General features: G+C 43.7%; 2 protein-coding genes across 2 annotated transcripts in view; both read left to right on the forward strand.

Annotated features, from left to right (window-relative positions):
- The first annotated feature begins 16,680 nt into the window (after nt 1-16,680).
- Nucleotides 16,681-19,692, forward strand: LOC134537978 (exported protein YdbA-like). Its single transcript, XM_063378997.1, has 17 exons — nt 16,681-16,765; nt 16,873-16,944; nt 17,049-17,117; nt 17,225-17,296; nt 17,401-17,472; nt 17,577-17,645; nt 17,753-17,821; nt 17,942-18,010; nt 18,118-18,186; nt 18,294-18,362; nt 18,470-18,538; nt 18,646-18,714; nt 18,822-18,890; nt 18,998-19,066; nt 19,262-19,330; nt 19,438-19,506; nt 19,613-19,692. Exons 1-17 carry the CDS (start codon nt 16,681-16,683, stop codon nt 19,690-19,692), a joined length of 1,209 nt encoding a protein of 402 aa, XP_063235067.1.
- A 1,762-nt stretch (nt 19,693-21,454) lies between these two features.
- LOC134537923 (isocitrate dehydrogenase [NADP], mitochondrial-like) overlaps nt 21,455-25,489 on the forward strand; it is a 54,095-nt gene continuing 50,060 nt past the window's right edge. Inside the window, exon 1 of the mRNA XM_063378887.1 lies at nt 21,455-21,601. Coding sequence (XP_063234957.1) covers nt 21,470-21,601 — 132 coding nt within the window. The 5' untranslated portion in view covers nt 21,455-21,469. The remainder of the gene's footprint in view (nt 21,602-25,489) is intronic.

Genomic DNA, 25,489 nt, shown 5'->3' on the forward strand with positions numbered 1-25,489 from the left:
GAGTGGAGCTCGGTTCTGAACCCAGCACAGACAGCAGTGAGTGGAGTTCGGTTCTGAATCCAGCACAGACAGCAGTGAGTGGAGTTCGGTTCTGAACCCAGCACAGACAGCAGTGAGTGGAGTTCGGTTCTGAACCCAGCACAACCAGCAGTGAGTGGAGTTCGGTTCTGAACCCAGCACAGACAGCAGTGAGTGGAGTTCGGTTCTGAACCCAGCACAGACAGCAGTGAGTGGAGTTCGGTTCTGAACCCAGCACAGACAGCAGTGAGTGGAGTTCGGTTCTGAACCCAGCACAGACAGCAGTGAGTGGAGTTCGGTTCTGAAGCCAGCACAGACAGCAGTGAGTGGAGTTCGGTTCTGAACCCAGCACAGACAGCAGTGAGTGGAGTTCGGTTCTGAATCCAGCACAGACAGCAGTGAGTGGAGTTCGGTTCTGAACCCAGCACAGACAGCAGTGAGTGGAGTTCGGTTCTGAACCCAGCACAGACAGCAGTGAGTGGAGTTCGGTTCTGAACCCAGCACAGACAGCAGTGAGTGGAGTTCGGTTCTGAATCCAGCACAGACAGCAGTGAGTGGAGCTCGGTTCTGAATCCAGCACAGACAGCAGTGAGTGGAGCTCGGTTCTGAATCCAGCACAGACAGCAGTGAGTGGAGCTCGGTTCTGAATCCAGCACAGACAGCAGTGAGTGGAGTTCGTTTCTGAACCCAGCACAGACAGCAGTGAGTGGAGTTCGGTTCTGAACCCAGCACAGACAGCAGTGAGTGGAGCTCGGTTCTGAATCCAGCACAGACAGCAGTGAGTGGAGCTCGGTTCTGAATCCAGCACAGACAGCAGTGAGTGGAGCTCGGTTCTGAACCCAGCACAGACAGCAGTGAGTGGAGCTCGGTTCTGAATCCAGCACAGACAGCAGTGAGTGGAGCTCGGTTCTGAACCCAGCACAGACAGCAGTGAGTGGAGTTCGGTTCTGAACCCAGCACAGACAGCAGTGAGTGGAGTTCGGTTCTGAACCCAGCACAGACAGCAGTGAGTGGAGTTCGGTTCTGAATCCAGCACAGACAGCAGTGAGTCGAGTTCGGTTCTGAACCCAGCACAGACAGCAGTGAGTGGAGCTCGGTTCTGAACCCAGCACAGACAGCAGTGAGTGGAGCTCGGTTCTGAACCCAGCACAGACAGCAGTGAGTGGAGTTCGGTTCTGAACCCAGCACAGACAGCAGTGAGTGGAGTTCGGTTCTGAACCCAGCACAGACAGCAGTGAGTGGAGCTCGGTTCTGAATCCAGCACAGACAGCAGTGAGTGGAGCTCGGTTCTGAACCCAGCACAGTCAGCAGTGAGTGGAGTTCGGTTCTGAACCCAGCACAGTCAGCAGTGAGTGGAGCTCGGTTCTGAATCCAGCACAGACAGCAGTGAGTGGAGCTCGGTTCTGAATCCAGCACAGACAGCAGTGAGTGGAGTTCGGTTCTGAATCCAGCACAGACAGCAGTGAGTGGAGTTCGTTTCTGAACCCAGCACAGACAGCAGTGAGTGGATTTCGTTTCTGAACCCAGCACAGACAGCAGTGAGTGGAGCTCGGTTCTGAATCCAGCACAGACAGCAGTGAGTGGAGTTCGGTTCTGAATCCAGCACAGACAGCAGTGAGTGGAGTTCGGTTCTGAACCCAGCACAGAACGCAGTGAGTGGAGCTCGGTTCTGAACCCAGCACAGACAGCAGTGAGTGGAGCTCGGTTCTGAACCCAGCACAGACAGCAGTGAGTGGAGCTCGGTTTTGAACCCAGCACAGACAGCAGTGAGTGGAGCTCGGTTCTGAACCCAGCACAGACAGCAGTGAGTGGAGCTCGGTTCTGAATCCAGCACAGACAGCAGTGAGTGGAGCTCGGTTCTGAACCCAGCACAGACAGCAGTGAGTGGAGTTCGGTTCTGAACCCAGCACAGACAGCAGTGAGTGGAGTTCGGTTTTGAACCCAGCACAGACAGCAGTGAGTGGAGCTCGGTTCTGAATCCAGCACAGACAGCAGTGAGTGGAGCTCGGTTCTGAATCCAGCACAGACAGCAGTGAGTGGAGCTCGGTTCTGAATCCAGCACAGACAGCAGTGAGTGGAGCTCGGTTCTGAACCCAGCACAGACAGCAGTGAGTGGAGCTCGGTTCTGAACCCAGCACAGACAGCAGTGAGTGGAGCTCGGTTCTGAACCCAGCTTAGACAGCAGTGAGTGGAGTTCGGTTTCCTTCCATGGTGGGTTTCAGTCGTCCTTTAAAGAAAGGGTTTTCTATTTTGTGGTGTGGATTTCCGTTTGCATGGAGAAAAAAAATATTTACGTAAAAATATTTTTTACTCCGCCGTGGTACTGTTCCGTCACATAATAAAATTCGGTGTCATGATTCGAAAGGAAATTTATGGTAATTAATGTGCGTGAAGTCAAGTACTATCACTAAGCGCTTGCTGTTAAAAATGAAATTTGAAATAGAGATTTGTACATAGAAAGAGCATTGCCAAGAGCGACTTCAAAAGCACATAAGTCTCCTACCCTGTTATCTTGATCTTGAATGTGTTCTCATCCTCGCTTCTCAATCTTATCGCGCCCAGGCCTTCCCAGCTGGCGAAGGTCATTCAGAACGAGAGCCACGTACACGCTCTGCCTCTGGGACAAACCGCTCCGACGACACGGATATAGGGATGGGAAATATAGTTCTTTGGAAAGAACTAGTTCGTTCGGAACTAGTCACTTCAAAGACTAGTTCTTTAGGAACCGTTCTATTGAACTACATCGGTCGCGGACTGTATCGCGGTTTCCAATGTTTAAACAAAATATTCCATACATGACACCAACACAATCGTTACAGACGTTTTGTTTTATGGGCATTTCTTTTTCTATAAATAAAAGAGGCACACAGTAATCCGATGCTTGTAAACAATATCTCCCATTACAAATGAGCGACTATCATATTGTTTTTCTTTCACACACTTCTTACATTTTTGAATGTGTAATAATTTATTTTCTGCAAGTAAAGTGCTTATTTTCACATGTGTACAAAACAAAATAATAGTATAGTGTTTTCTCATCTGTGACAACCTAAGCTGATTTTTTTCGTATTAGGTAAGTTTTATTATGTTTCTTTAAATTTTAGTGTAGTTTTGTAATGTGTGGTCTATGTGTAATTAAAGTTTAATTTCAGATTGTATAGGCTATCTGAAATTTAACGTAATTACACTTATTGACGTGACACGTTTTTTAATGCCAATATGTAATGTAAATGTCTAAAGAATATTAGATAAAAATTAAGAGTTCACGATCGTCAAACGATACATCATTGCGCAAGAAAGAACGAAACGAAAATAATGACCGACAGCCTAACTACACAATTAAATAAACTTACTGTGTGAACTATCTATGTCTTTGAACTAGCTAGTTCAGTGTGTATATGTACTCCCTTTCTCTTCGGTCTTCGTAGTTCAGATCAGTACTTGGAACGTCTCTGCTTGGAACTGACGAAGCGAGACCAAATAAAGAACAAACGTAAGAGAGGGAAGAAAGCAAGAAAGAAAGACGTGGCATATTGGGTGACAGTGGTATGATTGTGGGGGGGGGGGGGGGGGTGTTTATCTTTCGCGCATGTGCAGTAAGGACCAAACAGAGTAGGAGACGAGAAACACGCAAAGAACGAAAGAACGATTGTTTTTGGTAACAGCGAATTAGTAGAGGTGGGTTGTTACAGCAATTTTCGGTTTCTGTTCCAACCTGATACTGATACAGTAATGTACCTAGTTACAAGTATCTGATACTTTTGTATCAGAGCAGTAGCGGTACCAGGAATCATGGGCGTAGATCCCGGAGGGGCCAGGGGGGCCCGGGCCCCCCCTGGAATTAATGGGCCCCTCCTTGGGGGGGCCCACTTCGTGATTTTAAAGTTAATGGTGTACACAACATATATATCAGATTATTATTTACAACGACGACAGACACTTTGACATGCTTTACATTCCTACCTTCGAGTTCCGTAGTTATTTTCCCTTACCCCTTCTGCGTATGGAGTTTTCCAGTGAGAACTTTGAAACCCTTAATTCCTAGAAACCGTTCATTCCAAAGGACGAAGCTAGGGTAGGGTTCCGTTAGCATTTCCTCCCCATTGTTACCCACACTACCTTGTCCTCTGACACGACAGTATTATAGGTTTCAGGTAGTCTGTTTTTAAAGTGGTTTTGCTCTCGTGTGCGCCAGTCTTCTGCTTTCTTGGCAAACATCAACATGGATAAGTTCGTGACGCGGAAGAAACGGAAAACAGAATCTGATTCTCACCTGGTAAGCTTGATTGTTTTATAAGTAGTGACTATTAGTTAGGTAATATATTTTATTTAAGTGATTATGTAACGTTATTTTTTCCAGTAAATAAACAACTTAATACTTTAACAGTAATTATAGCAGAATTTAGTTTATTTACGAACTTAAACTTATATACCATTTTCTGGAATTTTTTTAGCTCATCTCCGTTCTGTAAGGCTAGCTGCTCTGTACATTACATGTGAATATACAGGGAAACATTTTTTCCTCGTCAATATGGAATTTAAAATCACTCCTCTTTTATTATCAAACGATAATTTTCACAATTCATGGCCGATAATCACTTTATAATATTTGTTATTTGATAACTGCAACACTGCACGAGTAAACAGAAGTAAGAATGAGAAAGAAGTATTTAAATTTACACATTCGTATTTAAGTTAATAAGGAAGCAAACGCGTCTCTTTAATACCTAATCAAGCGGCATATTTTAATTAAATAATTCACTGCCAAAATACTGATTATACTAAATATAAGCCGAGAAATGTATGTGGTTCAATTAGCTGTAGGATAAATTTCATAGTTCTATCTCCGTGATGTTTCATTTGTGTCATTAAGTTATTTTTTTCTTTTTTACCTGGTTGATGCCTTTACTAAATAATATATTTTTTAAGGGTTTTAATATGATTCGATCGTTCATTTGATGTTGATCTGTTTATTAGCTTTGGCGCTTTGGGTTTTTGGGCGCATCAAAAACTGTGAACAAAAAATTTCACGAACAGCATTTGAATCGCAGTAATTATGTGATGTGGCATAAAAAAAAAACCCGACACAGTGAGAGTCGAACTCGCGCACGAAGGGTTCCGTACCATTATCTATAAAAACGGCAAAAAAAATCATGTCTGTTGTATTTTATTCTGTTTTAGTATTTCTTGTTATAGCGGCAACAGAAATATATCATTTGTGAAATTCTATTCTGTTTTCACGTTTGTTGTATGGGAGCCCCCCCTTAAATATTTGTTTTATTTTAATTTAATCATTTATTTTTAAAGTGAATATATAACTAAATATTCTGTGAATATTTCAAGTGTCTACATGTTGCCATTTTCAATATCGAGCAAAAACGAACAAAAAATCACGTTGGTTGTATGGGAGCACCCTTAAATATTTATTTTACTATACTTTTAGTATTTGTTGTGTCTAGCTATCACGGTGCATGAGATACAGCCTGGTGGCAGACGGACAGACAGACAGACGGACAGCGGAGTCTTAGTAATAGGGTCCCGTTTTACCCTTTGGGTACGGAAGCCTTAAAATGTAACCCCACTCTTTACATCTCAAACTTCGTCAGATTGAGATGATTTTAATTAGATCTGTTACCCTAATATTAAATTTTTACTGATTTTCTTAGCAACTTAATCGGTCTCTACGGTGAAGCTGACATTTTGCTTCAAGATCTGAAATTAGAATACACACTTTTGGAAAATGGTAATGTATGGGTGGGGTGTATCTATTTGCATTATATTCACGTATATTATTTTTATAGATTTTTTCATGGATATTTTATGTATTTAGGTTAGGAAATTATTCAAACATGTTTGAGAGATCACTTCTTATAGTCATTAATTAATAATTACTAAAACATATGTTGCTCCGCTTTATTGTTAATATCACTTACGTAAAAATAAAGTGTATAACATACGAGCTTATCATCAAGAAGACTTGTTTCGGTTGACCTCTAGTGCAAAATTCTTAAACCACAGAATTCACGGCCCCCCCCTGGAAATCCTACAGATTTGCGCCCATGCCAGGAATAGAGGTGGGTTGTTACAGCAATTTTCGGTATCTGTTCCAACCTGATACTGATACAGTAATGTACTTAGTTACAAGTATCCGATACTTTTGTATCAGAGCAGTAGTGGTCCCAGGATGAACTAGTCACCTAGGGATCTTTCGCGCATGCGCAGTAAGGACCAAACATAGTAGGAGAAGAGAAACACGCAAAGAACGAAAGAACGATTGTTTTTGGTGACAACGAACTAGTCATCTAGTTCGCTCGTCAGAACAGTTCCAAATGAACTGGTAGTTCGCGAACTACCCATCCCTACATGGATACCAGCTGGTTCCCAGGCTAACATCCTGGTCATAGACCCGTAAACTGATATGGATCTCACGGAACATTCTCTACCGCGTCTGTTGCTTCCACAATGCACGGAACACCAGAGAGATAGCATTTCTAGGTTACGAAATATTAATTTATATATATATATATATATATATATATATATATATATATATATAGAGAGAGAGAGAGAGAGAGAGAGAGAGAGTTTTCCATAGTTAGACATGAAACCCATTTCACAGTCACGCTTTTGCAGGCGGGCCCTCTCAGTGAGGGGCTTCTTAAATCCGGACTTCTCCCCCCTCCCACCCCCACCCTCAATCTACGCTCATAATTAGGCTTGTTCAAAACTTTCGGTTTAGTTCTAAACTTTTCGTTTATTAAATATTATTTATCCATTACTTATATGAATTTCTTAGGGATTAGTTGTAATGAGCTGAAATCAGCCTGGGTTTTTGTAATTTTGTGTGCATCGGTAATGTATGTCCGTACTTTGTATGTGTTATTTATGTTGAACTAGCTGACCAGGCGAACTTCGTACCGCCTAACAGTCAATGAATGTCGTGTTAACTTTTAGCTATACGTCATTTAGGATTTTATTAACGTAATAAAATAAATACTAAAAATTCAATAAAAGTACAAAAATCAAGTATTTCAATGGCGTGTCAGCAAGACATTTCCTTTAATGAAGCTATGTATTTTGCTGCATGGGATGCACTCAGGTTGATTCTCTTCAGTGAAGCACCTTGTGATAAACATTTTTCGTTTTGTTATCAGGCGCAAGAACAAATAAAGTGGATGGTTTGCCGTCATGTGAACATGCCACGTACAATTGACCATGAGAAAAAAACATGCATGTTCTAGTTAAGACCTTAAACACTTGAGGATTGGCCTTGTGATTTGTTATTCGTCATGGCTAATGCAAGGGCATATCGGTTGGGATAATCGGAATCCTCGGGAATGAGAACTTCCTCACTATGAATTTTCTTTTGAGTATCATCGCGTGAATCACATTATCTTTTCTTATCACCAAACGCGTTCCATTGCATAATTTTGGTTTGTTTAGATTTCGAAGCATGATGACTACCGAGTCAACCTTCAGTTGTACATTGCGCGGTGGTAAGCCAGGCACATCCAAAGAGTTTAAAAATTCAGTTGGATAGTTGGTGGCTTCGTCTTCGTTTGTTAAACAGTCAATGGATTTGAATGAATGCAGAGTACCAACGATTTTATTCTGAATTACTAAGTTTGTCATCCACATATTTGTTCTTAGCCGCCAAAATTGCTCGCTCACTCAACGATTTGTTATTTTTGTGGTTAGCAATGATGTTCGGGAACTCGTCTTTCGATGAGACGAAATTTACAAAAATTCGGAGGAAATGTAACCAATCCGCTCGATTCGTCGACAAGCACACGGCCATTACCGATAGTCAGCAATTGCTTGGAGAAATCTTCAGAAGATGGATCGTTCAGTAATGCAACAGTTGATCTTGGAATGACTGACAGTGTTTGGCGGAAATCGCCAGACAGTAAAATCAATGCGCCTCCAAAACATTTCGAGTCATTGCGCAGATCTTTCAATGTTCGGTCAAGTGCTTTCAATGCCCGTCATTGTGCATCTGTCCCAGATGATGATTTTAGATGCTGCTAAAACTTTTGACCATTGCGTAGTGTTTCGCAATGTTAAATGTCGTTGTTCAGTAGTTTGAAGGTTTAAAGACAATTTTAACGCTGTATGAGCCGTACGGTATCCTTCTAACAATGTGGCCGCTATTCCAGAAGAAACTGCTACCGCAATGTCGATCTTGCACGAACAGGTGCCAAAATCAATGTCATGAGGAATGTCTTCCCAGTTCCACCGATAAGCTTGACGAATTCTCATTGCCAACCGAGTCGTTTCACGGGCTGCCTCTCTTTGCTCTTGTGTTTGGTGCTCTTCTCTTGCGATCTCTCGTTCTTCAGTGGATTGATTCGCGATGTTCCGAAGCCTAATTGAAATACGGCTTTTTTGGGAATGATATCTTCTTTTTCGCGGCATTGTTAATAATAATACTCGCACAATAATATTTATTAATAACACTCGCACAAATAAACAAATCGACCGGTACCCATTATATGTTTTTTTCAAAACAAATCATAAACATAAAATTAAAAAAATTACATTTTTTCGTCTTACAGCTTATATACTGACAGGCAGCGGCACTGGAATGTTCCAAGAGTTTCTCATAGATTTTGTGTTGTCAATCTTTATTATTATTTTTTTGTGGTAGAGTTATAGTGTTAATGTGATTGGGTGATTCATTTTAATTAATTTTAATTATAAAAGCAAACAATAAATCACAAAATGGGTAAAAACAATTGTCCCAAACATGGTGACGACAAACGGATTAGAGCTAGTTTTTCTTATCCTCTCTCTACTTTCGTTAGAATAGCTTCGCGGCTGTTGCTTGGCGGACATCGAGAAATAACACAGACAGTTTGTACGTCTGTAACTTTGTATGTCTATGGCCAACCTGCGTGACATGCTCTGTCAGTTGTGGAATATGGTGGCGTTCCAAACCTAATTTATTTAAAAATTATTTTTGACGTGACGTCTAATAAATCGATCAACGCCGGCTACACGCACGAAAAAGTGTCCCGTTACGCACATTGTCCCGTTACGCTGTGTCTCGTTACGCTTATTTAACGCTTGCGCCGCATCTATCTCTCTTCCACTCGATTGGAACAACCATCGATTTGACAGTTTCGAGGAACATTAAACTTGAAACACTCCCATTCGTTACCTACATTTCCTATAATCGTCCTATCCTTAACAGAATAACACAGATTGGGAGAAGTTAAATAGCAAACATGTATAAAAGTTATAGTTAAAATAATCTCTTCGTTAAAGTAATAAACATATTTGAATTAATGAGTGCAAATAAAAGTAAATTTATCAATTAAATTGTAGATTTCATTTCACTCCTTCTTTGTATCCATATTAAATAGTGATAATTCAATAAAAATGATTCAATTTTATTCATAAAAGTATGCAATCATTTCATCAATGTTTTGTTATGACGTTGTCACGTTAAACTATCGTCCGTAAACCGACTTTACAGACAACCAATTTTTTTCTCTGTGAATTTGATCAATATTTTAATAGTTATTCTGCTATTCGGGGCGGAGACGAATCCAACAAATCAGAGATCATTAAAATCGGTCCAGCCGTTCTTGAGTTTTAAATGGCGTAACGAACCCGACGTTGATATAACTTTGGATGTTGCAATTGCAGTTGCACTTTTAGTTATAAAAAGGAAAAAAAAACCAAAGAGTACAAACAAAGATGTCTACCACGACACTCAGCTGATGGACTGATAAAATTATTTTTTTGGATTGACGGTTTGGACTGGCGAGACGTTGTTTAGAGGATCAGGTACTGGGGTATGAAATCTGGACACAACCAGCAAATTGGTTCGGAGGTCCCTTTGCGCACAATCGTGCGACGGGAAAAGCAACCTTCTGCCGGTGTTGAAGAATGTGCTGCGATCAGCACAGGCGCTGTTCAGTGTGGCCACGCAGGCATAGCCCCCGGTGCCAGAGATGGTGGCAGTTGATGCATGCTCCCCCTCCCCTCTTGAAGTAGTGCAGCAACCCTTCAGGGCTGGCCAACAGCCAGTCTCTTCAACTCATTTGGCTGATGTGCTGGAGCCTCGGACTGCTTTCTCCTTCCACGTTTACCTTCAAAATGTCTCCGCCTGAAATTCGACGCTGCAAATTGAGTCCAATCCACGCTGTTCTTATATTTAAGGAACATTATTTTGTTTTTCTTGTTTAAGTCTGTATATTATTTGCAGCATTTAAAAACCGCTCGTCCATTAAATCGCAAGAATACATAAATTATGTACTGTAAGAATCCGTATCACAAACTAGAAACTTGTTGCCAATTACTAGATGCATAAAGTGTCACAGATTTTGCTGTGCCTTTTGTCAAGCTGCCAAGGACAAACATAACACAATGGCTGTGACTGTATTATATTTTTGTAAATGTTGCTGTGTGTTTATTTGTGCTGAACACTGGCTATTACAGTGCGTGGTTAGCAGTGGCGTAGCCAGGATTTGTGTATGGGGGGGGGGGGGGTTAAGAAGCATGATCCCCCCCCCCCCCTTATTAAAACGGGGGAGTCCGGGAAAAAAATTTGGATTTTAAGGTGTAAAATAGTGCTATTTTAGCAGTTTTCTGTACTTAACTTTAAATATTGTAATGGTAAAAATATTATTTATTTTTTAATAAAAAAAATTGTTTGAGTGATGAAGAAATTAATTAAAGATATTTTTACCAATCCAAGTGCCTTGTTTACGTCCACTCAAAATCATAAATCATGCTCGAAGCTCGACAGTACAAAAAAAAAAGGAATAAAAAGGATTGGGTTTCGGCAGAACTGATCTATTCCTGGAAACAATTAGCTTTAGCTTGAAGAGTTACATGACACAATGTCGTCGTCTCAATTCTATACACACAGAGCGATCCTTACACTTTTGGAAGCCCAGTCAACACCTGCTTATAATTACCGCGCTGGTTAAATACAGTAGGTGTAAGATATTTGAAAGCTTGGGACCCGTCACGGCGTCACAACCTTATAGCTTCTGCTCGTGACAGGGGCAGGGGAAGGGAAGGAGAATCGGTAGGGCTCGCTTACTCTTCCCCTCCAGTGCAGTGGCCGGTGATAGCAGTAAGACACCCAGGCTTTTAGCTAACCTGCTTTTAGATAAGAAGGGGCCTAACCCCCCCCCCCCCCCCCCCGGCTACGCCCCTGGTGGTTAGTGCCACTAGTCAGGCAGGCAGTGGGCAAGTTTATGGTGATGCAAGTAGTACAGATAACATGTCTTTGCAAACATTGACCAATCCCAGGTGTTTGCCTTGGGTTTGCGGCAGCTGCACCCATGCGTAGAGCCACATTTATTGCACACATTCATTTCACTCCAGGTTAGACTCAACTCAACTATATGCATACTGTAAAACCTTTTTTTAAAATGTTCAATGGTTAATAACAAGGTCATATTCTTTGGCAGGTTAGATTCAGTGAACACTTCTTGTGAAGCAGATGTATATGTGCTTCAAGTCTACTTTGCTCCCCAAAAAATCCGCAAATTTATTGTGGCTCAATCTATGCACTTTGAAAAGGATGGGAAGGATGGATGTACATATAGATTTACATATAATCCATATGTAAAAGGTGATGATTAAATTAATTTGAAAAGCTTACAAACACTATTTATTGCATAAGTGTCTCATATAGGGATAATAAAATTGAATGTATAGTAAAACAATAATGCAATCTTATGTCTGAACGTCGGGGCTTGGCCAGGAGAGGGTGTAGGGATGTGCCTACCCAAAATTCTGTAAAATGGAGGTACTTCTTGCTTTTGTAGGTGTACTTAAAATACGTACTTTGCTTTAAAAAGTGGAAGTTCATACAAAAATATCCCACTGAAAAAATCTTGGCTACACCCATGTCTCAATGTAGTAATAAAAAACCTTAAAAAAAATTACTGAGTTCCAGGCTTTCAGCATAGTGCACTTTCATTCTAGCTGTGGTAGGTACATTTTTTTTTTTTTTTTTTGCAGCATTACGTGAGCTGAACATTATTTGATGTTCAAATATTGACTGTGCCAGTAAACTGTGAAGATTGTTCCAAGGCCATCTTTGTTTGCATTCTGTGTCCTTAACGTTACATAACAAGTAATACTGCACTTATAACACATCCGTAGCCTTGTCACAAGGACACTGATAATTAACCAGAGCAGAACTTCAGGTTCTATGTGTGATACATTGCATAATGGCAATTTGAGAGACAAAAAGCTTTGTAAAGTCATTTTTAACTTGTATTTTTATCTTCTCTACCAGTTCCATTGTGTTTGTCGGTCTGGTTTAATTCATTGTACTGTAAATGTGTATTGTATATTACAATTTTGACAGTTTTATGCAGAATCCACACAACCTAATTTTTTTTTGTGTCATAAGGTTATGGTTTCACGAACTACCTTTTCTCTTCAGAGTTTACAGTTAGACAATAGTCAGTATCAAATTTTTTGTGTGTCAAATTAAAATTTGAAAACAGGAATGGCAAGTATTTAGTTTATTAAACTATGCATGCATTCTGCATATTCTTTTGTTATGGCAGAGAACTTAAGGCTATGGTACGTATTTACAATCAACATATAAAAAATTAGCCATAATCAAAAGAGGCATAAAAAAACTTATGTGCCTACATATTTGCAACAAAATAATGTTTACATAAATGCAACAATAACCAATATCAACATTGCTGTTAGGTACCTTTAATTTCCTTTATAGTATAAAACATTCTACACTTAATGTGCATATTTTAGATTTGGTCTGTAAAACTCCTTTGAGTTAATTTAAGATGCACACACATGTTATAAATGGAACCAGTCAATGTTCCATTTAATTATGGTAAAATTTCCTATTAACATAGTAAACAACATTCCACGATTTAGATGCACACACATGTTAAAAATGGAACCAGTCAATGTTTCATTTAATTATGTTAAAATTTCCTATGAACATAGTATACAACATTCCACGATTAAGACACTGGAAATTGACAAAATAATTTTCGAGAAAATAATTAAATATAAAAATAACCAAACATAGCTTTTACATATAAAATTTTCAAATTCAGAACAAGTAGGATCTAAACCACCTTTTTATCATTATAGTGTGATAATAATGTAAGTATTTTAAACTGTTGAAAGAGAGCCTTGTATGTAAGTTAGGAGTCTTTTATATGCAATTTTTTTCTGTACTTTAAATACTTTTAATTAGTTTTTTAAAAGGCCCAACATCATTTTCAGTAGACTATCATCACTTAATAGCTAAGTTCACAAAATAATTGTAATTGACAAAATTTTTAGTTTCTTGGAAATGTACAATCGGTACAAAATTCTGAAATAAAAAATAATTAATTAATTGATTTATTATTAATTAGAAAATGGATTAAAATCCTTTGATGTGGTATGAACACATTAGCTTTGTTTATTTAGCTTATTTTTCTATACTTTGTTGAATTATGCATAAATGGACCAACGGCAACACGCCAGGCCTTTATCACGGACACACCTGTGATGTGAAGTGGTAGCTCAGTTGTAGACCCCTATAGTCTAGCCATAATAATAATATAGTTTGTATGTCTGTCGTACGCGTTACGCTTGGACAGAAAGGCTAGAGACGTGAAATTTAATACCTCGGAACAGATTTTTTTTTTTTGGCGTGATAACGTCTTATAAATCAATAAACGCCGGCTGCACGCATGAAACGTTCCGCCTGAGCCGAGCGTGCAAGAACCGGCCAACCACCGTGCAAAAATTCTTCTGTTATATCAAACAGGTTAAGGCGGGCTTTTTAAAATCACCAATTTAAAAAATTTGATATGACGTCATCACGTAAAATTATTGTCCGCAAACCGACTTTACAAACAACCCCCTTTTTTTCATTATATTTTTGTTTGATATTTAGCTATTATAAATTAAATATTCTTTTCTTTTCAAAAATCATTATTTGAGATAAAATTCCATGACTATTAACATCATGATAGTGCATCAGCTTACTTAAGTACAAATTATGCTTGTTGGAGGGTAAAAAATATTTGTACTTATTTGAAGATGTTGAAGATTGTGACACTGGGCAAGATGACTGACCGTGATGCATGTTGTTCCAGATGCGGGCAGCACGCGAGTCAAGGCAAAGAACCCAGTTATGGAGCTGGATGGAGACGAGATGACTGACCGTGATGCATGTTGTTCCAGATGCGGGCAGCACGCGAGTCAAGGCAAAGGACCCAGTTGTGGAGCTGGATGGAGACGAGATGACTGACCATAATGCATGGTGTTGCAGATGCGGGCAGCACGCGAGTCAAGGCAAAGAACCCAGTTGTGGAACTGGATGGAGACGAGATGACTGACCGTGATGCATGTTGTTGCAGATGCGGGCAGCACGCGAGTCAAGGCAAAGAACCCAGTTGTGGAGCTGGATGGAGACGAGATGACTGACCGTGATGCATGTTGTTCCAGATGCGGGCAGCACGCGAGTCAAGGCAAAGAACCCAGTTGTGGAGCTGGATGGAGACGAGATGACTGACCATGATGCATGGTGTTGCAGATGCGGGCAGCACGCGAGTCAAGGCAAAGAACCCAGTTGTGGAGCTGGATGGAGACGAGATGACTGAAAGTGATGCATGTTGTTCCAGATGCGGGCAGCACGCGAGTCAAGGCAAAGAACCCAGTTGTGGAGCTGGATGGAGACGAGATGACTGACCATGATGCATGGTGTTGCAGATGCGGGCAGCACGCGAGTCAAGGCAAAGAACCCAGTTGTGGAGCTGGATGGAGACGAGATGACTGACCATGATGCATGGTGTTGCAGATGCGGGCAGCACGCGAGTCAAGGCAAAGAACCCAGTTGTGGAGCTGGATGGAGACATCATGACTGACCGTGATGCATGTTGTTCCAGATGCGGGCAGCACGCGAGTCAAGGCAAAGAACCCAGTTGTGGAGCTGGATGGAGACATGATGACTGACCGTGATGCATGGTGTTCCAGATGCGGGCAGCACGCGAGTCAAGGCAAAGAACCCAGTTGTGGAGCTGGATGGAGACGAGATGACTGACCGTGATGCATGGTGTTGCAGATGCGGGCAGCACGCGAGTCAAGGCAAAGAACCCAGTTGTGGAGCTGGATGGAGACGAGATGACTGACCGTGATGCATGTTGTTCCAGATGCGGGCAGCACGCGAGTCAAGGCAAAGAACCCAGTTGTGGAGCTGGATGGAGACATGATGACTGACCGTGATGCATGTTGTTCCAGATGCGGGCAGCACGCGAGTCAAGGCAAAGAAACCCAGTTGTGGAGCTGGATGGAGACGAGATGACTGACCGTGATGCATGGTGTTCCAGATGCGGGCAGCACGCTAGTCAAGGCAAAGAACCCAGTTGTGGAGCTGGATGGAGACATGATGACTGACCGTGATGCATGTGGTTCCAGATGCGGGCAGCACGCGAGTCAAGGCAAAGAACCCAGTTGTGGAGCTGGATGGAGACGAGATGACTGACCGTGATGCATGTTGTTCCAGATGCGGGCAGCACACGAGTCAAGGCAAAGAACCCAGTTGTGGAGCTGGATGTAGACGAGATGACTGACCGTGATGCATGTTGTTCCAGATGCGGGCAGCACGCGAGTCAAGGCAAAGAACCCAGTTGTGGAGCTGGATGGAGACGAGATGACTGACCGTGATGCATGGTGTTGCAGATGCGGGCAGCACGCGAGTCAAGGCAAAGAACCCAGTTGTGGAGCTGGATGGAGACGAGATGACTGACCGTGATGACTGACCGTGATGCATGGTGTTCCAGATGCGGGCAGCACGCGAGTCAAGGCAAAGAACCCAGTTGTGGAGCTGGATGGAGACATGATGACTGACCGTGATGCATGTTGTTCCAGATGCGGGCAGCACGCGAGTCAAGGCAAAGAACCCAGTTGTGGAGCTGGATGGAGACGAGATGACTGACCGTGATGCATGTTGTTCCAGATGCGGGCAGCACGCGAGTCAAGGCAAAGAACCCAGTTGTGGAGCTGGATGGAGACATGATGACTGACCGTGATGCATGGTGTTCCAGATGCGGGCAGCACGCGAGTCAAGGCAAAGAACCCAGTTGTGGAGCTGGATGGAGACGAGATGACTGACCGTGATGCATGTTGTTCCAGATGCGGGCAGCACGCGAGTCAAGGCAAAGAACCCAGTTGTGGAGCTGGATGGAGACGAGATGACTGACCGTGATGCATGTTGTTCCAGATGCGGGCAGCACGCGAGTCAAGGCAAAGAACCCAGTTGTGAAGCTGGATGGAGACGAGATGACTGACCGTGATGCATGTTGTTCCAGATGCGGGCAGCACGCGAGTCAAGGCAAAGAACCCAGTTGTGGAGCTGGATGGAGACGAGATGACTGACCGTGATGCATGTTGTTCCAGATGCGGGCAGCACGCGAGTCAAGGCAAAGAACCCAGTTGTGGAGCTGGATGGAGACGAGATGACTGACCGTGATGCATGTTGTTCCAGATGCGGGCAGCACGCGAGTCAAGGCAAAGAACTCAGTTGTGGAGCTGGATGGAGACGAGATGACTGACGGTGATGCATGATGTTCCAGATGCGGGCAGCACGCGAGACAAGGCAAAGAACCCAGTTGTGGAGCTGGATGGAGACGAGATGACTGACCGTGATGACTGACCGTGATGCATGGTGTTCCAGATGCGGGCAGCACGCGAGTCAAGGCAAAGAACCCAGTTGTGGAGCTGGATGGAGACATGATGACTGACCGTGATGCATGTTGTTCCAGATGCGGGCAGCACGCGAGTCAAGGCAAAGAACCCAGTTGTGGAGCTGGATGGAGACATGATGACTGACCGTGATGCATGTTGTTGCAGATGCGGGCAGCACGCGAGTCAAGGCAAAGAACCCAGTCGTGGAGCTGGATGGAGACGAGATGACTGACCGTGGTGCATGGTGTTGCAGATGCGGGCAGCACGCGAGTCAAGGCAAAGAACCCAGTTGTGGAGCTGGATGGAGACGAGATGACTGATCGTGATGCATGTTGTTCCAGATGCGGGCAGCACGCGAGTCAAGGCAAAGAACCCAGTTGTGGAGCTGGATGGAGACGAGATGACTGACCGTGATGCATGGTGTTCCAGATGCGGGCAGCACGCGAGTCAAGGCAAAGAACCCAGTTGTGGAGCTGGATGGAGACGAGATGACTGACCGTGATGCATGTTGTTCCAGATGCGGGCAGCACGCGAGTCAAGGCAAAGAACCCAGTTGTGGAGCTGGATGGAGACGAGATGACTGACCGTGGTGCATGGTGTTCCAGATGCGGGCAGAATGCGAGTCAAGGCAAAGAACCCAGTTGTGGAGCTGGATGGAGACGAGATGACTGACCGTGATGCATGGTGTTGCAGATGCGGGCAGCACGCGAGTCAAGGCAAAGAACCCAGTTGTGGAGCTGGATGGAGACGAGATGACTGACCGTGGTGCATGGTGTTGCAGATGCGGGCAGCACGCGAGTCAAGGCAAAGAACCCAGTTGTGGAGCTGGATGGAGACGAGATGACTGACCGTGATGCATGTTGTTCCAGATGCGGGCAGCACGCGAGTCAAGGCAAAGAACCCAGTTGTGGAGCTGGATGGAGACGAGATGACTGACCGTGATGCATGTTGTTCCAGATGCGGGCAGCACGCGAGTCAAGGCAAAGAACTCAGTTGTGGAGCTGGATGGAGACGAGATGACTGACCGTGATGCATGTTGTTCCAGATGCGGGCAGCACGCGAGTCAAGGCAAAGAACCCAGTTGTGGAGCTGGATGGAGACGAGATGACTGACCGTGATGACTGACCGTGATGCATGGTGTTCCAGATGCGGACAGCACGCGAGTCAAGGCAAAGAACCCAGTTGTGGAGCTGGATGGAGACATGATGACTGACCGTGATGCATGTTGTTCCAGATGCGGGCAGCACGCGATTCAAGGCAAAGAACCCAGTTGTGGAGCTGGATGGAGACATGATGACTGACCGTGATGCATGTTGTTCCAAATGCGGGCAGCACGCGAGTCAAGGCAAAGAACCCAGTTGTGGAGCTGGATGGAGACGAGATGACTGACCGTGATGCATGTTGTTCCAGATGCGGGCAGCACGCGAGTCAAGGCAAAGAACCCAGTTGTGGAGCTGGATGGAGACGAGATGACTGACCGTGATGCATGTTGTTGCAGATGCGGGCAGCACGCGAGTCAAGGCAAAGAACCCAGTCGTGGAGCGGGATGGAGACGAGATGACTGACCGTGGTGCATGTTGTTCCAGATGCGGGCAGCACGCGAGTCAAGGCAAAGAACCCAGTTGTGGAGCTGGATGGAGACGAGATGACTGACCGTGATGCATGTTGTTGCAGATGCGGGCAGCACGCGAGTCAAGGCAAAGAACTCAGTTGTGGAGCTGGATGGAGACGAGATGACTGACCGTGATGCATGTTGTTCCAGATGCGGGCAGCACGCGAGTCAAGGCAAAGAACCCAGTTGTGGAGCTGGATGGAGACGAGATGACTGACCGTGATGCATGTTGTTGCAGATGCGGGCAGCACGCGAGTCAAGGCAAAGAACCCAGTCGTGGAGCGGGATGGAGACGAGATGACTGACCGTGGTGCATGTTGTTCCAGATGCGGGCAGCACGCGAGTCAAGGCAAAGAACCCAGTTGTGGAGCTGGATGGAGACGAGATGACTGACCGTGATGCATGTTGTTCCAGATGCGGGCAGCACGCGAGTCAAGGAAAAGAACCCAGTTGTGGAGCTGGATGGAGACGAGATGACTGACCGTGGTGCATGGTGTTGCAGATGCGGGCAGCACGCGAGTCAAGGCAAAGAACCCAGTTGTGGAGCTGGATGGAGACGAGATGACTGACCGTGATGCATGGTGTTGCAGATGCGGGCAGTACGCAAGTCAAGGCAAAGAACCCAGTTGTGGAGCTGGATGGAGACGAGATGACTGACCGTGATGCATGTTGTTCCAGATGTGGGCAGCACGCGAGTCAAGGCAAAGAACCCAGTTGTGGAGCTGGATGGACACGAGATGACTGACCGTGATGCATGTTGTTCCAGATGCGGGCAGCACGCGAGTCAAGGCAAAGAACCCAGTTGTGGAGCTGGATGGAGACGAGATGACTGACCGTGATGCATGTTGTACCAGATGCGGGCAGCACGCGAGTCAAGGCAAAGAACCCAGTTGTGGAGCTGGATGGAGACGAGATGACTGACCGTGATGCATGTTGTTCCAGATGCGGGCAGCACGCGAGTCAAGGCAAAGAACCCAGTTGTGGAGCTGGATGGAGACATGATGACTGACCGTGATGCATGTTGTTCCAGATGCGGGCAGCACGCGAGTCAAGGCAAAGAACCCAGTTGTGGAGCTGGATGGAGACGAGATGACTGACCGTGATGCATGTTGTTCCAGATGCGGGCAGCACGCGAGTCAAGGCAAAGAACCCAGTTGTGGAGCTGGATGGAGACGAGATGACTGACCGTGATGCATGTTGTTGCTGATGCGGGCAGCACGCGAGTCAAGGCAAAGAACCATACGTGGAGCTGGATGGAGACGAGATGACTGACCGTGATGCATGTTGTTCCAGATGCGGGCAGCACGCGAGTCAAGGCAAAGAACCCAGTTGTGGAGCTGGATGGAGACGAGATGACTGACCGTGATGACTGACCGTGATGCATGGTGTTCCAGATGCGGGCAGCACGCGAGTCAAGGCAAAGAACCCAGTTGTGGAGCTGGATGGAGACGAGATGACTGACCGTGATGCATGTTGTTCCAGATGCGGGCAGCACGCGAGTCAAGGAAAAGAACCCAGTTGTGGAGCTGGATGGAGACGAGATGACTGACCGTGGTGCATGGTGTTGCAGATGCGGGCAGCACGCGAGTCAAGGCAAAGTACCCAGTTGTGGAGCTGGATGGAGACGAGATGACTGACCGTGATGCATGGTGTTGCAGATGCGGGCAGCACGCGAGTCAAGGCAAAGAACCCAGTTGTGGAGCTGGATGGAGACGAGATGACTGACCGTGATGCATGTTGTTGCAGATGCGGACAGCACGCGAGTCAAGGCAAAGAACCCAGTCGTGGAGCTGGATGGAGACGAGATGACTGACCGTGATGCATGTTGTTCCAGATGCGGGCAGCACGCGAGTCAAGGCAAAGAACCCAGTTGTGGAGCTGGATGGAGACGAGATGACTGACCGTGATGACTGACCGTGATGCATGGTGTTCCAGATGCGGGCAGCACGCGAGTCAAGGCAAAGAACCCAGTTGTGGAGCTGGATGGAGACGAAATGACTGACCGTGATGCATGTTGTTCCAGATGCGGGCAGCACGCGATTCAAGGAAAAGAACCCAGTTGTGGAGCTGGATGGAGACGAGATGACTGACCGTGGTGCATGGTGTTGCAGATGCGGGCAGCACGCGAGTCAAGGCAAAGAACCCAGTTGTGGAGCTGGATGGAGACGAGATGACTGACCGTGATGCATGGTGTTGCAGATGCGGGCAGCACGCGAGTCAAGGCAAAGAACCCAGTTGTGGAGCTGGATGGAGACGAGATGACTGACCGTGATGCATGGTGTTGCAGATGCGGGCAGCACGCGAGTCAAGGCAAAGAACCCAGTTGTGGAGCTGGATGGAGACATGATGACTGACCGTGATGCATGTTGTTCCAGATGCGGGCAGCACGCGAGTCAAGGCAAAGAACCCAGTTGTGGAGCTGGATGGAGACGAGATGACTGACCGTGATGCATGGTGTTGCAGATGCGGGCAGCACGCGAGTCAAGGCAAAGAACCCAGTTGTGGAGCTGGATGGAGACGAGATGACTGACCGTGATGCATGGTGTTGCAGATGCGGGCAGCCGCGAGTCAAGGCAAAGAACCCAGTTGTGGAGCTGGATGGAGACGAGATGACTGACCGTGATGCATGGTGTTGCAGATGCGGGCAGCACGCGAGTCAAGGCAAAGAACCCAGTTGTGGAGCTGGATGGAGACATGATGACTGACTGTGATGCATGTTGTTCCAGATGCGGGTAGCACGCGAGTCAAGGCAAAGAACCCAGTTGTGGAGCTGGATGGAGACGAGATGACTGACCGTAATGCATGGTGTTGCAGATGCGGGCAGCACGCGAGTCAAGGCAAAGAACCCAGTTGTGGAGCTGGATGGAGACGAGATGACTGACCGTGATGCATGGTGTTGCAGATGCGGGCAGCACGCGAGTCAAGGCAAAGAACCCAGTTGTGGAGCTGGATGGAGACATCATGACTGACCGTGATGCATGTTGTTCCAGATGCGGGCAGCACGCGAGTCAAGGCAAAGAACCCAGTTGTGGAGCTGGATGGAGACATGATGACTGACCGTGATGCATGGTGTTCCAGATGCGGGCAGCACGCGAGTCAAGGCAAAGAACCCAGTTGTGGAGCTGGATGGAGACGAGATGACTGACCGTGATGCATGGTGTTGCAGATGCGGGCAGCACGCGAGTCAAGGCAAAGAACCCAGTTGTGGAGCTGGATGGAGACGAGATGACGAGGATTATCTGGGCCAAAATAAAAGAGAGCTTGATTTTTCCATACGTCAAGGTGAGTGTTGTTATCCTTGCAAGTAACCACACAACACTGTCGCCCAACCATCTATGTGAATATACCAAAGTACGTGACATACTCATGACACTAGCTATGTCAGTCAGTGTCTTTGCTCGCATGTAATGTAGGAACTCTGTTCAGTAACATCAGAGAGATGTGTCTAAAATAAAGTTCTGTATCCTGCAGGAACTATTTAACTAATTTGGATGGGAAATGTCCTAAATATTACTTCTCTATGTATTTTATTACTGTGCAAAATTTTATCCAATATATTGCACAATTTTTATGTGAATATTTTAGAAAATTTTTAAGGTCCACATAATTTTTTTTAAATTGTGTTTTGGATATTACCTATTATTAACTACTTAATCCATTACAGTTTTAAAATTTATTCCATGTACAGACATGACTGTGTTACAATTTAATTAAATGCACACATTAAATAATATTCTTTTAAATATGTTATTGTGTTATAAAAGATGTTGGCAATAATTTTTTTTAAGTAAATAAACATAGTAATCTCATGCTCTTATGCTAGAAAACTTGATGGGAAACTGCTTACATACCAACTAGTCATAATATACCTGTGCCGAGAAACAGATTTTGGCGTTAGCTCTGCTTACCAGCGTACTATCAAAGCCAGTGGCATTTCTTCACTTCTAAATATCATTCTCATATTGAATGCCAGCTATTGAAGGGGAATATGTAGGTACCGAAAGAGACGCCATGTTTGTTTCTAAAGTTTTTATGTCATAAAAAATGTTTTACATTTTATATTGAAAATCTTTGTTAAAGCAGATATCATATATTAAGAAATTTTCAAAACCTTGAAAACTGTAACATCATATCAATACAATAAGAACTCGTATGTATTTTTCCCCTCTTATGATATGAATATTTTTTTTTGTTATTGAGTTAAAACTAGTTTAAATTAAAATTGTCATTATTGAATTATTTTTTTATTGAATATCTATATTATTATTGAATATTTTTCTGTTTGTTTGAGTATTGTGAAAGAACTACTGGACCAATTTCGATGAAACTTTTTGTTTTTAAAAGCTTATCATTAATCTTAAAAACTGGTATACATGTTATCTCATTATAATGACTGGAGCCGAAGATATAACAATAAAACCACATTTTTTACAACCAAATGCAGCCAATATAAGGTGAGCTCCCCTTTCTACAATCATCCATTTTTATCAATACTTCTATGTATTACGTACATAACCTAATTTATTTATTCTGTCATAATCAATAACTATTTCACAATTGATGTACATTATTTACTACGTGATGTGATAATTATTTAAAGGAATTGTGCAATTATTCACACTAGTATTATTTATTAGTTATTCTCAAAAATAAAACTTCAATGACTTCACAGGGAAATTATTTGTAGAAGCAAGTTACCACTAACTTTAGGCATTCCATTAAATTATATCCTATGCTTTATCAAAGCCAAATTTATTAAAACTAAACACCCTAAATGGTTATGGTCTAGAAACTGTTGAAACCTAGATGGCATCTTTCGGTTAATATCTCGCTTCTCAAGTTTCCACATGCATTTGTAATTAGTAGGCTGATTTTAGGATAATTAAAATGGTCTGAGAGATTGGCAGGTCTCCAGTCATTTCAAAAAAATCAGTGGCTTGTTGCACTCTTGAGAACAGAATGTGTGGAGATCTTTTGCATCTGTTAATTTTGGTTTTACTGGACACTTTTTGACGTGATAATGTCTTATAAATTGATGAACGCCGGCTGCACGCACGAAACAACATGACTCATTGTCACGTTCCGCCTGAGCCGAGCGTGCAAGAACCGGCCAACCAGAAAATCTTCTGTAATATCAAACGGTTAAGGCGGGCTTTTTAACTAATTGTTCGTGATTATATTTAAACAAATTATTTAAATTAAATTTGGAAAAAACTGTAAATAATATTTGAAAATGAAAAAGTATGCAATTTTTCATCAATGTTTTCTTATGACATCACGTAAAATTATCGTCCGTAAACCGACTTTACAGACAAACACCTTTTTTTTTACTGTCTGAAGTATTTCCACGCACAAGCTAGGGGTTAGGCTGTGTGATTTTATTTTTCAACAAGTATGAGATTATAACGGTCCGTTATATAAAAAAATAAAAAGATGTTAAGCGCCGATTGTAATTTTTGTTTTATTTTTCCAAAATAGAATGTTGAACAGACAAATCCAATCACTTTCCAAATCTTTTTCACTCATCCAACTCGTACATCCGCCTGTCGAGAAATGCTCGCAGTTTGGGCGATAAAAATTAACAAAAACAAAAATAGATTAAGTCCTTCAGTAGGATCTTACTGTAAGTACACGAAAAACAGTGCGACCTCAAACATGGCCGCACCCAGCGAGAATGAATTTCGCCATGAGCCAAAACGCCGACGACGGTAGCCGCAATTTCTAATTAAAAACTGTCCGAAAAGTTCCAAAAAACAACCAATGATTAAATTACTAGCTTCGGCCTGTCTCGAGCTACCAACGTTAATTTTTCTATTTAATAATTAATTACTACATATTTGGCGAGAAGCCTCCAAACGCGCCCTCGTTGTGCAGCGATCGACAGACGACTGACGAAGTCATGGCACTGGTTCCTCCACGCAGGGAGGGCAGTCACATGACCTCACCGACCAATCACACACACGCTTCATTCACTCTACAAATCACCAGCCAATAGGAATACAGAACATATACACTGAAAACCATTTTCATACACAGAGCCAGGTACTTCACTTTCTCCTTCTCTCTCCCACATTGTGAGACAGCAGTTATCACTCAGTTCCCACGACCAGTGGTGAATCCCAGCTTTTGTATCTCTCTTACTGGGGAATCACCGTTTCTTTCTCACTCGCACTTACCGGTATCTTATGCCTCTCTCTCATACATCCCACACCAAATCCATTGTTCTAGAACCTTATGTACCAGCAATCATAATACAAATTACTTTACAAAATTAAACTTATTTATGAAAACCTGAAAAAGTAGGCCAAAACCGGCATAAATCTTGTACAGCGACTTATTTGTGAATAATTACATAAAAAAATATTAATGATTGAAAATGTCTGTTAGAATACAAGGTTCATTCTTAAAGCATACAGCAAGTGTAATATCAACCCTTAAATACATAAAAATGGTAAAAAATATACTTGGCAAGACTTTTTAAGAAATATTTACATGCGTAAAAATAGTTTAGAAGAAAAATCTTTAGCTAGGAGGGCAGGGGTCTTGCAACGTTACAAGATAGTGCTATGATGTGTTTTCCTCTGAGGAAAACAGAAATGAAAGTATGGTTGGACCCGGATTTACAGCTGTGTCCTCCGTAACGTGAGTCTGGCATCTTCCCGTTGAGCCACCGTGCTCATTCTCGATGATGATGATTTTTAAAACATTCACTTGTTAACAGTTGTGTGGGGGGTTCTGCAACTCGCACCTTCTGTCCAAACTCCACCCATTAACTCAAATTCATGTGCTTTGATTCGTCACATGAGTGGTTCGAAGCTGACTTTGCTCTTGGAGGCCCTGTGGTCTGCCACCTCCGTGCGTAATTGTTTCACGTAAACCCCTTATCATTACTGTCTTTGTGCTAATGTCTGGTAAAAAAATACTGTTTGTTGTGTTTGGAAAATCACAGCTACTTGCGGAACTACTTTTTAAGAAAGGCTACATGTAAGTCTATAGATTATAATGAGATGAGAAACAAAAGAGCCTTCTCCGACGTCCGTGGGCGCACTGCAGCGGGGAAGGAGGGGTGGCAAACCAAGCAGTCACGCGTGAGTCCTTCATACACCATCAGCAACGGCCTACCTCATGCATTTCATTTCATCATTAGACCCCACTCTTGGCCACTTAATA

The sequence above is a fragment of the Bacillus rossius genome, chromosome 12, assembly GCF_032445375.1.
Source record: "Bacillus rossius redtenbacheri isolate Brsri chromosome 12, Brsri_v3, whole genome shotgun sequence".
Taxonomy (NCBI): Eukaryota; Metazoa; Arthropoda; class Insecta; order Phasmatodea; family Bacillidae; genus Bacillus; species Bacillus rossius.